Here is a 12,977-nt window from a genome sequence, read left to right as displayed (position 1 = left end):
TGCAGTTTCTTGTATCAGTACTGAACCATAGTTGGTTGTTAATGTAAAATAAACAGATTAAAAAAATTAGCACGACATGTGCTTTTATTATTTTCTGTATCAACGCACTCACGTCAAAGCATGATTTTTGTAAATAACAAAAATATGTGTTACAGCCTAAGAGCAGTAGACACACCTGGGCCACAGCTGGGTCTCCTCATTAAAACCTTGTATAAATAAGAGCTGTAGCCGAGTAAAAGGTGCTTCAACAATACATTTGAGTGTGGTACTGATAGAAATGTATCCTAGTCTTTTCACTACCATACACGTTGCTGGTGATTTTTTTCTTTATTCTGGTAGAACTCCTCTGTTTCCGGTATCCTCCGGGCTCACGGCCGCTGCCTTGCCGCGGCGCCTCGGTGTGAAGCCCCGTAGTCGCCCTGTCGAGTCATCGCTGGAGAAGAGCCCGGAGCGGACGGAGCGGACGATCCGCCGTCTGATGGCTTGAAAACGGGGGGGAATAAGTGTGGATCACGTCGGATTATTCGCGCTCACACACACACACACACACGAGCCCAGGACGGTGGCAGGAGCTGGACTGGATGTGGATACGGATGAAGACATGAGCGGAGTGTGAGTCAGGCTGTTGCGGCTCTGAAGCGGCTGCGGACCCGGGCACCGACAGCTCGGAGGCAGCCTGAGAGAAGCACCAGAGCCGCCGCGACACCAGCGAGCGAACTTGGCTCCTCTCTCTTCCCGGTGGGAGGTGTCTGTTCGTCCGCTGTGCCGCGTCCCGCTCCCAGTCTCCCTGCTCGGACCTTTTAATGAGGACAGGGACACAACCGAGGGGACATTTTCTGTAAATATCGTCTTTTTCTCTGTTGTTGTTTTTTTTTTCAAAGCAACCAACTGTGGCTTTAATGTGACGCACTAACAGACGTTAGCTCTGTGTCGGAGCGGACCCCCACTGCAGAGGAGTTCCAGGCTTCTTCATCAAGTTTTACCCTCAACACAGTGCACACCGATGTAAGAGGTACGTTTTATTTCCATGTATCACCACTCTTTATTATAAAATGGCTGTTTTTGTTGCCTTGTTTAGCCTGGAGGTGAAGTTAGCTGCACAGCCGGGGCTTGTTGAGTTTCTTTCAGGCAGCGGTGAGCCCCTCACTCCACGATGTGCTCAGGTCACTTAGCAAAGACCCACTACAGCCCAGTGAGTCACGTCCATCCATTATGAATTTAATATTCAAAACTTCACTATTACCACTTCATTCAACACAAGGTAACCTGTAATCCCCTGAACTACCTGTGCACCTATAGGTTCCTGTGGATTTACGTTTTGGTTTCCCCCTGTGCTCTTTTTTTCAAAACAGTATTTCATTTCTCCAGGTTTTAATGTTAAAAACATTTGATTCATTTCTAATTTAAACCTTGTTTCAATGATCATTTTGACACTAATTCGTTTTTTAAATTGTAATTGCTAGCCAGTTACTTCTTCTTTAAACACATTTTTTGCTATTTAGCCTTAATTTAGCTATATTTAGCTTTCATTTTGAATATTTCAACTTTAAGAACCTTATATTTTTTAAATATGAGTGATAAAGCTTTTATTTAGTTAATATCACATACTATAGTCTTACATTAGTCTTAAAATCACAATTTGTTGTTATAGAATATAAAACATAAGAAAGTATTTGATATGTGAGTTCACTGTAAAAACATCTCCTCATGGCTCATTTCTTAAATAAGCTACATGTCATAATTGCAGCCGCAGAGAGACAGATGTTTTTATTTGAGCAGCATTAAGTTTAAATGATTTCCCAGAGGGATTCTGAAGTTTAACGTAACATCAAATTATAAAGAGTCTGATGATGGGTCTGTCCGTTCAGGCACTGGGGTCACACAGCTGTCCAGTATAATAGTGAGATCTGAGGGATTTTCTTTGTGATTTACATGAAACCTAACCTGTAAACCACTTCAGAGACTACCACTGTAAGTCATCATCAGTCTACTCTGTTCAGTTGATGTCATTGTGTAATGTATTACCTCATTGATCACTGTATGTCCTTTCAGGACTGTGTACACCTGGACTGGAAGATGAGACATCTGGTTGAGTGAAACACTCCTTTAAAAACCTGCAGGGCAGCCAGGTGCCATCACATGCTAAATGAGTTCCAGGCTCTGTAATCTGAAGGATTATTTCAGACCCGATTTAATACATTTCATAAAAAATCATTGCATAAATCATAAAATAGCAAAGGAAGCTGCACAATAAAACAAAAACCTAATTATATACTTCTTGATTGCACATATACCTAGTGTGACCTCTTCAGTACTAATCCTTCACCCGCTTACCTTGTTTGAAACAATATACAGTATCCTGTGGGACATTAATCACATTAATCTCTGGTGGTCAATTGTCAATATAAGGAAACTGTTGGCACAAATCTTGCTCAGCGAAGGTAAAACAGTATTCTCAGAACAATAGCAAGTTTTATATTCAATGCAAAAATAACTTCAGAGAACATGTTGGATTTCTTGTTTCCAGGTGCATATGTTTTCTTATGAAAGGGTCACAACTGGGTTGAGTAGAGTGAGAGTGATTTAGGTTTTTAGTTTATTTACTTTAGTTGAATTACCCATTCATATTAAACCAATGTCATTAAAGAGAATCTATAGATGACCAAAGAAAAATGCAACAATTATTCTGCACATTTCTTGCATCACTGTTGATGAGGCTTGTTTTGAACATGAGTGAATGATTCCTAACATCATACAACATCTGCTACTGCTCCTCTGTGCTAGACAGCTCAGTATGAGTTATCCATAGGATGTAATGTCAGGCAAATTGCAAATTCAGCAATGCTTATTTCTTGCCCCCTTTTAAGTTTTCTGTAATTTAATATGTAATGTTATATACAGGTACACTGTCCCCAGATATGCATTTAGTTTCTGTGCAGTGGTTCTATCTCTGTCACTCCCCACCTCTTTCCTGTTAAGCTGCTGAATTGCCATGGAGGAGTCTAACCCTGGGGTCAGGCAGGCTGTTGTGACTTTGGGCTAAATTTGGAAATGTGGAGCAATTAGGCGCGCACTCTTCTGCTCCACTCCACTGCGTTAACAACACAGGGGCGATTGGCGGGGGGAAACACCGAGGTGGGATGTAGATCTCTATGTTGACACTGAGCTTGAGTCTAATACGTTCAATGTATCTGGAATCATGAATTTCATACTTTTATTAAAGTTAATATTTACTGTATGATGTGAACCCAGCTTTGTCATTTAGTGATTTACTCTTTTTTTAAGCACCCAATTTATTTGGAAATGAACATTCAAATGAAAGATATATCTCTACCTAGTGGCCAGAGAGAGGGAGAGATTTTTCACCTGTTATAAAACGTATGGCAGAGCTAGGCTTGTGTTCATTTCCCACCCTGCTTGTGTCACTAATATCACTGATCATGAGCCAGATGGTGGTAAAATATCACAGTCTCAGACAGCTTGTATTTTATACTCGACACTTTGGCAACCAAGTATCATTTATGAGTCCCATGAAGTTGGCTGGGTCAGTGATGTTGTCAAGTGAGGGGTGAATTTTGAGATGTATGCTCAGATGTATAAAGCGTATATAGTTTAATCTTTTAGCTCTTTTCTCTCTCTCATTTTATTTTACAGCAAGAAGAACAGAAGAGAACAAAGCTGGGCCAGGCCAGGCCAGGCCAGGCCAGGCTAGGCTAGCCTTCTGTCTGGCCTCACCAGCTTCCTGTCCTCAGTGAGCTTAGGAGGCTTCAGTCAGTTCAGTCAAGTCAAGCTGTAAAAGACTGGATTCCAACCCTGTTTCATCTTAGCCTTCACAAGGCCACAGTGGTCTGCTAGATCTCCAATTCTTCCATGTCATGGTGGTTGCTCTCTGGATGTTGGCTGCAGAATGGATTCAGGTGTTAATTTGACAGGTGTCACGTCATTGCAGTGCTTGCACTCTCCCTCCTCTGACTGCCTTTCGTCCCCTCCCTCCCCAGTCTTCAAGAGAAAGCCCCTCAGCCTCTCCTGGGGCTTCCCTGAGCCCTGTACAGAAGGGCCCAACAGGAACTGTCAGTTTTCTTGTTGAAACAAGTTGACATTGCAAAGGGGAAGTGGAGTTCATAAATTCTTCATTTAAAAAAACAAAAAAAAACTACAGAACATAACACGGATTACTGTAGTCAATTGATATATTTTTTCTAACCTGCCCACTTTGCTTTTGGTTTGATCTGAGGTTTTCATTTGAAACAGGAGCTTGCTGGTCAAGATTTGCACCAACAATCAGTTTACAATTAGGTTAATGTGATTACTAATTTTAAAAAATAATTCCTTATTTATACATATAAAATTTTTCTCTTGTGTTCTGAGCGTCAGGCGGGATGTCTGAAAGCAATAGCAGCAGCAAAGCGGTGAAATTCATTGCCCCAGACCCCCCTCCTCCCTCTGCCTCTGCCTGTCCATCACCACAGACCCCTCAAAAGAATGTGAATGGCTCTGCCAGTTCTGACTCGCATGTGGTGGAGAAGCTCGGTGGAGTCACGGAGGTCCCACGCCGGCGCCACACGATGGATAGAGACTCTAAAACAGCGGAGCACCGCTTCTTCCGTCGCAGCGTCATTTGTGACTCCAACGCCACAGCTTTAGACCTGCCCAGCAAAGCAGCTGTGATACTGACCTCACCTCCAGACTGTGAAGGGTCGCCTATCTTCTTCACTCCACAGCCCCCAGGGCCTGGACCTGGGGTGTGTGATGATGAGGTTGAGAGAGGTTCCTATTTACAAAGCAGTACCCGTCATCCTTGTCTTGGCGTTAGTGGGGCTGTTGAAGAAGGACATGTACAAAACACTGAGGAAGATCTAGTAGAAGGCAGTGTCACAGTTCCAGTTCCCACCAGTAGCAGTGTTGAACATACAGATGAGGCAGAGAAAGTGTCCAGCCCGACAGTATTGGATGTTACAGAAAGCACAGCAGCCAAACAGCCTGACGTAACATTGACACCCAGAGGGTCCGCAAACACACAACAGGTGGCAAAAGGTGGAAAAGTGATCGAACATGTAGAAGGGAGCAGCGTTAGTAGTCCGGCTGAAGAGAAGGAGAGGGAGACGGAGGAGGAGAAGGGTCTAGCTAAAGCACGAGCCGAGCTGAGAGAAGCTGAGAAACGAGTGCAGGAGGATATAGAGGAGGTAGAGACAAAAGCTGTGGGGACTTCACCAGATGGACGCTTCCTGAAATTTGACATTGAGATTGGAAGAGGCTCCTTCAAGACGGTCTACAAAGGACTGGATACGGAGACAACGGTGGAAGTGGCGTGGTGTGAACTCCAGGTAAGACTCATGCAACTGTCACCTCTTTAGTGTATGTGCTGTTTCTTTTCCTGTTTATGAACTGTATGAGGTCTTTAATATCATCTCTTTTTGGTTGTCGTTCCTGAGGTGTTTAAATTCCATCCAGGTACTGAATTTAAATTCTTTAAACAATTTATTGTACTTTTGACAGTCTTTTACTGCTGTCCTGTATAAAGGTTCACAAAATGAAATCACAACCTGAATCATAGTGCAATACTGTTGCAGATTACACACTGGGTTAAGCTGCACGTGTTTTGGTTTTTGCTGCATTTTATTTGAGAAGGGCCACAGTCCTACCAACAGGTAGGAAAGTTCAAGTCAAGGGAAACATTTACTTCGTGTTTCCTATCAACATGATGTTTGTGTGTAATTTAAAACAGCAGCAATGAGGTAGTTCATGTTCAACTTTCTCTTTCCAGATTTATTTAAGTTTGCATTCTTTTGGGATTTATTGCACAATTGTTCTGAGGCTGTGTGTCTTGAGTTAAGGCTGTGTTTTACTGAGAGGAAATATGAAACCTGTCATACTAGCATCACAATAGCTTTCACAGTTGTTTTTCGAAGATGCTCCAACTGTGGTTTGTCTCCTGTGAAAGATGGCTTCACTCCCTGGGTCAGTCATGATAGAAATTAGTCTTCGTGGTTTGGTTTGTTGCAAGATTATTGCTCAGGAGACTTCATTGTTTAAAAATACATGGTTGTTAAAATGTTATTGTATGTACAATAGGCCAGATTTATATTTCTAAAATGTTGAAACCCCTGCGAGATGCAGAATGACTCAGTGGTTACTTACTAGCATGACCAACAGAAAACTCTAACGAACTGAGGAAGTATGGTGCAGCTCTTGCCCCTCTTTCCTTCTTACTCATCGTTTTGTTTATTTCATACACATCCCTTCAGTTAACCCACTTTGATTTATACATGTGAACAGATGCTGCAGTGAATCATATTACCACTAATGCAGATTGCATAAATGAGTATCGAATGAGGAAGAGGATGCTGAACAATCAAAGCCTATATGTAACTGGGTATTTATTGGTTTTGATTTCTGATGACTGTGGCAGTCTGAGGTGCTGGAAATCAAACCTCATAAATCTTATATCTGTAGAGTGTGGATGATAAGATAACAAGGTTATTACTAGAAACCTCTTGGTAAAAAAATCCCCTCAGTTTCTGTGAAATTGCATTGTACTGAAGTGAGTGAAACTGTTGACTTTCTCACATACATCTACGTCCCAACTGCTCTTGTATTGTTTCTCTGTGGTTTGAACAAGATGGGCACACTGGGCAGCTCTGATCAGCTTTGATTCTCGGCCTGTAGATACATAAAGGTTCACAAAAAGTTAAAACATGAGACAGGATGGCACACAACTCATCACAGGATGCTGTTGCTACAATATGGTGCACTGATGCAACTTCTGCCCTGTGTGTCAAAGAGGTACGGAGAGTTTGAGCAAGAGACATGCAGAGGAGTGTAAAGATGTTAGTATGCTGGTGACAGAGGTGACAGAAAGTGGAGATTGTCTTTGCTGCTCGTCTTGTTGACAAGGAAGCACAAAGACAGTGGTGTGTCAATTAGTTGGCGATGTACAATAACAGTCTCAGGCAGTCATAAGACTCTCAGGGTGGTGAGCTGAGATTTAAGCAAAGGAAGAAAACAGTAACGTGGACTCACGTGGAACTGCTTGCCCTGATGAGACACTGAGCCAGAGGAATAAAACAAATACTTCAATACTTTTTATCTGTTGTTAAGACATTCAAGGAACAGAGGAAGACATAATTAGCCACATGCTGGGAGTAATTTGAAATGCGTTAGAAATTGAACAAAGAAATAAATTGTTTTCTTTGTTTTGTAAAAGTCATGGGTAACCCCAACTAGAAATTGTGTTTAGTCTACTGAACATGCTCATGCATTCTCTTCTATGACTGATTGTTAGATTAATTACAACCCAATAGAGTCAAACAAGGTGAGATTGTATGATGAAGTGTTTTCTATGCTAATCTGCCCATGTGTATATTTCACAGTGTGCTAATACTTCCTGTGTGACTGTGGGTGGTTTTCCTGTCATCTCCATCACACGTGCTCCTGTAGTCCTCCTAAAATCAGCTTTGCTTGATTCCCAGTGCCAAGGAAATGCAAGAAAACACACACGTCAACCCTTTGTCGAGTTTTCTCTGTCCGGCACACATGACTCTTTCCCTCAAGTAATTTTCTATAGTGCACAGACTAAATCCTGTGTGTGCGTATGTCTGAGAGAAAGATGACTGAGCCTTTGCTGACATGTGTCAAAATGCAGAGAGTAAAGTTACATACACACACACCCACACACACCCACCCATGGACACACACACACCACAACCAATCACATTCACTCACTGGGTGGGCATGGCAACTGGAGATCTGTGGGAGTCAGGATCTTCTGGAACATGTCTGTATTCTGTATGTGTGTTTGTAATGTGTGTGTTTCCATCTCATTGTGCCATTACAATATGTGTTTTTTTTATTTTGGTGTCTGTTTAGGATAGATAGATAGACCTCAAAATAAGGTTGACTTTTGTTTCCTGGAGAATCTATAGATGGATGGAACCAGAGCAGGATGAGGCGGAGAGGGATAGTTTGCTTAAGCTTTAGTGAAGGAAAAGATTGATGAATTGATAGAATGAGTGGAGAAAGACGAGGAAGTTCACCTGGTAGCTTATCTTATGGTGCCTTGTCAGACTGGATGGCAGATGATGGATGTGAAGGGAGAGGCTGACACAGTTCTCCTGGACTGGTAGAAAACAGACAAAGGGAAATATTTTGGGTCAGTTTAATCTTGATACATTAATGGAGAAAAATGTTCAATGATAACAGCAGTTACATACAGTGTTAAACTGTAAATTACAGAGGGCATGGTGTTAGTAAATCTTGTAGTGTTTGTAATGTCACTGGCACAAAATCCAGCATCAGCTTTTAAGTGTCTCTGTCTTTGTAGCTCATGAAATGGTGAAAGTGGTGAAGTAATTCTGAGATGAAATCATCAGCCGTTATGGTTATACACACACACACACACACGCACACACGCACACAAACACACACACACACACACACACACAAACACACAAACAAACACACACACACACACACACACACACACACACACACACACACACACACACACACACACACACACACACACTATCAGGATAACTACAAAACCGAGATATCATTAGAAGCACAAGTCAACTAAGAGGTAAAAAGAAAGTAGAGAGGGAAAATGGAGAACTGTTGCCTTATGAGAGGGCAGAGGTGGAGGTTCAAAGTTCAAACTGTTAAATCAGAGGTGATCATTAGGGGCCTCCCCACATTCAACCACTTTTGACAGAACCAGTGAAGCTATGAGCAACTTGATGAGTAAAGATTGAACAAGTTGCAAAAATAGAGAGATGTATTGGGGAACAGGAGCATGGGGTTAAAGGAAGAGGGAGGTGAATGTTGGGGGAGTTCACTGAGAGAACAGAGAAATGGGAAATGTGGGGGGAGGAAAAATGGGTGAAAAAAGACAAAGTATAAAGGGGGAGGAGGAGGGAGAAGCGGGAGCGGAGCAGGGAAACTACGAAAAGAAGAAGGACCCTGTGTGTGTGTGGTTTTTTTTGTTTGTGTGAGTGTGTGACCTTAGGCTCTCAGTTCTATTGGCAGTCAAAGACCTTGAAATTTCTCTCCCAACAGCAACACAAGGCGGATTAGCCCCCTCCCCACAAACATACAAGCCCATACACCAGTTTGTGGGGCTCCTTCAAAAACGGTTATTCAATCACTCCTATAAACTACTACTATAAATCAGTTTCTGACTATAATAGAGCTCAGACAGCTCTGTTGGCAATATTTGTTTTCTTGTCTAAAATCTTCTTCAAATCAAATGTGCATTTTATTTTACAATCTCTCTCTTATTTTATTTCAGTAAATCATATCGCTGTAGAACCATTAGGTACACTAAATGTAATCTGTCTAGTAAATATGACTAACAGCATCCTATTGAGTCATGGATAGTGAAGGATGGAGGGAGGCCGAACAGATCATGTCGGAGGCACAAACTGAGGGGAGCAGGAGGAAAAGCGAGAATACTAAGATGTTTGTCAGGATCCTTTATATCAGGCGTGTATGAAGTTTTTATTTCCCAAAGGCACTTTCACTGAACAGTGAATTCTCGGTTGCACTTTATCTCTGCATAGTACACTGCTTTGCCTTAACAGACTAATACTTGTATACATTTTATTAGGTCTTGGAAAAAAATTGCTATTTCCCAAAATATAATTTGATGTATTACGGGTGTTGGAAATTGTGAAGTTTTACATCCAAACATTTGAATAGGAGATGATATCTATAAGTACACATGTATAAAAGGGAGAACATGTTTTTTTTGTGTTTTTTTTTGCTGAAAGATAAATATCCCTAGATTACTCCAGGGCAGCAGAGCCGAGGTGAAACGGTTAGACTTTCAGAGGTTCAGATTTCCCTGACAAAACAGTAAACTGCAGCTGTGTCAAGCCTTAAGCAAAAGCAGGTTCTTGCTGTTGATTGATTCTGAAGTTGCTTTAAAGTACCCCCCAAAAATACACACACATATTGAAAAACAGAATAGAAACCATGTCTGCAAATTTTCTTGTAAATGTTTTAAATGCAGGCTACGAATAATTTACTCTGTTCCTTTTTCTTTTAGAGCTCTGTGATATGACATGTGATTGGAAGATAGTAAAACATCTATCATTTCAGAATATGCTCTATAATTTATTTTGTTTTGTGGCAAACATTTTTAGTCTTTCAGATGGTACTTTGTATTTTTTTGCATTGAGCAGACAGGGGCAGGACATTTGCATGAAGTTAACAGAAACTAACTCAGAGGAGAGTGAACATGACCATCACTGTCCTGTGGATGTGGTTTTGGTATGAAAAGTGGCGCATGGACTTGGAAACCATAATTTGCAAATTATGCTGCAGACCATTCTCTGCAAAACAATCACACCCCTAACCTCTTTTACAATTTCTGCACGAATCATGTCAAACAGCAAGGAGACACAAAAGTCCAGTTCGGAGCTGAAATTAAATCCCAAGAGGATTTTGTCCACAGCTCAGCATGTTGCAAAGAATCACGAAGACCGAGGGAGATAACGGCTGCTGTTACTGTTTAAATCTGCAAAGACCCAGTTTATGTGGTCGAGAAAGGGTTTGAACTACAAGAAACAAAATGTACTGTTAACTTGAATTGGAAAGTTTGGTCATATTGCATTGCCTGATAAGCAGTAAATGTTTTGTGTGTGTAGAGGGGATGTGTCTGTGTGAACCCTCTGCCGATGAGCTCAGCTGTTTAATTATAAAGGACTTAAACTGGTAACGCTTTTTCTTTTTTCTTTTTACTTTCAGTATGTTTTTCTGTCAGATGGTTTTGTGGACTAAGTAATTTAAGAGCCACATGAAAAGAGATTTCATAGCTGGATTAAGCAGCTTTCTCTGCTACAGGCGCGATGGAAAATCAGCTACCGTACAGCTTTGACTTGTAGGTCTGTGTACATGTGTCATCAATCATCATGATAACATCACTGGTGAAGCTGTTATTATTGTCTAATAAAACTAGGAGGGTGAATGTTGCGTCGCGTCTTGGGAATCTGGCAGTCACCGTGGCCAAATAAGTTTAGAGGAACTTTAGAAGAGGAAGGGTATTGAAGACAATTGTAAGGACTTACTGTCAAAGTGAGAGTTGTCTTACTTCTCTGACAGTTATACACACACATCATTCCTTCACACACTTGTGCATAAGCGTGTAACAGCAAGATGTGTAGCTGAGATATGCAAAGGCTCTAAAGCTCAGCCAGTTGGATTTATGAATGATAAAACAGTAGAACGCCGTAAGATGAGGTCGCTCCGTGTTCGCCTCTGGTGTAGGATAACCTGAAGAGGACTGAGGATAAGAGAGAGAGAGCAATGAGGAAATCGCTTTTACATTCATTTTATCCTCACTATTGCTCAGTCTTGCTCTTGCTTTGTCTTTTCCCCCCTCTCAATCTCTCTGTCATATGTCGGTAAGGGAAGGGAAACAGAGAAGCTAAGACTTCCGCATATGCAAACCCAATGTTTGTGTGTGTGTGTGTGTGTGGGTACATATCAGAACTTCCCCTAATGATGAAGAGCTTGGTCAGGCCACCCTATCTTTAAGAATTTAATTAGAATAGATTGTAGTGGAGGGTGTGAGCTCATAGTTGTGAAACAAAGTCACAATTTTAGTTTGTGCACAATCACTGATACATGCTTAAAAATACTGCACATAGTCTCGACCCTCCACCCATGGGAGTGCAGCATTTTATCACACACACATAAATCTCCCCTGATTGCTGTGAGGCCTCAGATATGTGTGTTAACAGTTGAGTTGTCTTTGTATCTGTGTATAGAGTGAAACATTTACTGACCTTACTCCCACTCTGTGTTTGTCTAGAAAAATAAGTAGTAAGTGTAATCCTGAGCTAACACTTGTTAGTGTGTATGCGAAATTGAACATGTTCTCTTAAGTGGTAACGATGAAGATGCCGAAGTGTTTCAACACCTTCTTCAGACCAAACTCTTCCTGTCAATGAAAGAAAAAGTTGAGAGAGTGTAAGATGGTTGAGAAACTGCTGAGGGTGTTTTTTTAACCAACACAATAAACACATGGAGTGTTTGTGTGTTTCTCAGTGTGTGTGTTGGTATGTGTGCTTTATATGATTATATCATGGTATAATTGGAAACAGGGTGTGTGTGTGTGTGTGTGTGTGTGTGTGTGTGTGTGTGTGTGTGTGTGTGTGTGTGTGTGTGTGTGTGTGTGTGTGTGTGTGTGTGTGTGTGTGTGTGTGTGTGTGTGTGTGTGTGTGTGTGTGTGTGTGTGTGTGTGTGTTGAATGAAGGGTGAGTCAGGGACACTAAATGCATCAAGCAGATGATAGATGACTTTCACAGTAACACATGATGACATAGTTTATGCTCGCTCTCTGCTTTTCTTAAAACGCACTCATTCGTCTTTTCTCTTCCTGTTCTGTCCAATCAGATTCACACCTCCCCTGCCTTTATCTCCTTCATCTATTCCTGCTCTTCTTATTATTTTCCTTTGTCTTATCTTTTTCTGTCTTCATCTTAATCCCTCCTTCCCTTTTAATCTCTTTCCCTCCTTAGATTTCACATGAATGAGTGGGAGTTACTTGACGTTTGGTTCCTCCTCCTCCTCCTCTTCTGCTTACTCATCGATCTTTTTGCCATCTGCACTTTGAAGGTTATTTCAGTCATCTATAATCTGACACTGCATAGCTGAGATAGAAAAAAGAGCCTCAGAGAAATGTGTCAAAAGTGCCTGCATTTGAACTTACTGTGCTTACAGTCAACTTTGTCCTCAAGAAAGTTTGGATTTCTACTGCAACCTAGATTCAACCCTGCACAAGCTCTCTCACTGGCCTGACTTAAGGCGAGTGTTTGCCTGATTAGTGAAAAGAGGGTTATGGGTTTTCCCATCTAAAATGTTTTGCCAGGAAGCTGCAAAACAATGCTCACATTGTAAGAATAATCACTCTCTGGAAATCCAGAGCAGCTTTTGGTTGACAGCTGCAGATCAGAGGCAGGGTATTGGGTCATTTC

The 12,977-nt window shown here is 41.5% G+C and overlaps 1 protein-coding gene across 27 annotated transcripts in view; it reads left to right on the top strand.

The window, feature by feature from the left end:
* Window positions 1-321: 321 nt before the first annotated feature.
* wnk1b (WNK lysine deficient protein kinase 1b) overlaps window positions 322-12,977 on the top strand; it is a 76,496-nt gene continuing 63,840 nt past the window's right edge. For 6 of the 27 annotated variants that reach the window (XM_069520130.1, XM_069520134.1, XM_069520144.1 and 3 more), the window contains exons 1-2: window positions 329-1,012; window positions 3,655-5,324. In XM_069520130.1, coding sequence (XP_069376231.1) covers window positions 4,380-5,324 — 945 coding nt within the window. In that variant the 5' untranslated portion in view covers window positions 329-1,012; window positions 3,655-4,379. Of the gene's footprint in view, window positions 1,013-1,868; window positions 1,972-2,052; window positions 5,325-12,977 lie in introns of all 27 variants that reach the window. The other 21 variants (XR_011240188.1, XR_011240189.1, XM_069520145.1 and 18 more) reach the window with 15 other exon arrangements.

Source organism: Paralichthys olivaceus, chromosome 23 (genome assembly GCF_024713975.1).
Source record: "Paralichthys olivaceus isolate ysfri-2021 chromosome 23, ASM2471397v2, whole genome shotgun sequence".
In the NCBI taxonomy this organism is placed as follows: Eukaryota; Metazoa; Chordata; class Actinopteri; order Pleuronectiformes; family Paralichthyidae; genus Paralichthys; species Paralichthys olivaceus.
This window is presented reverse-complemented; position numbering and strand designations above follow the sequence as displayed.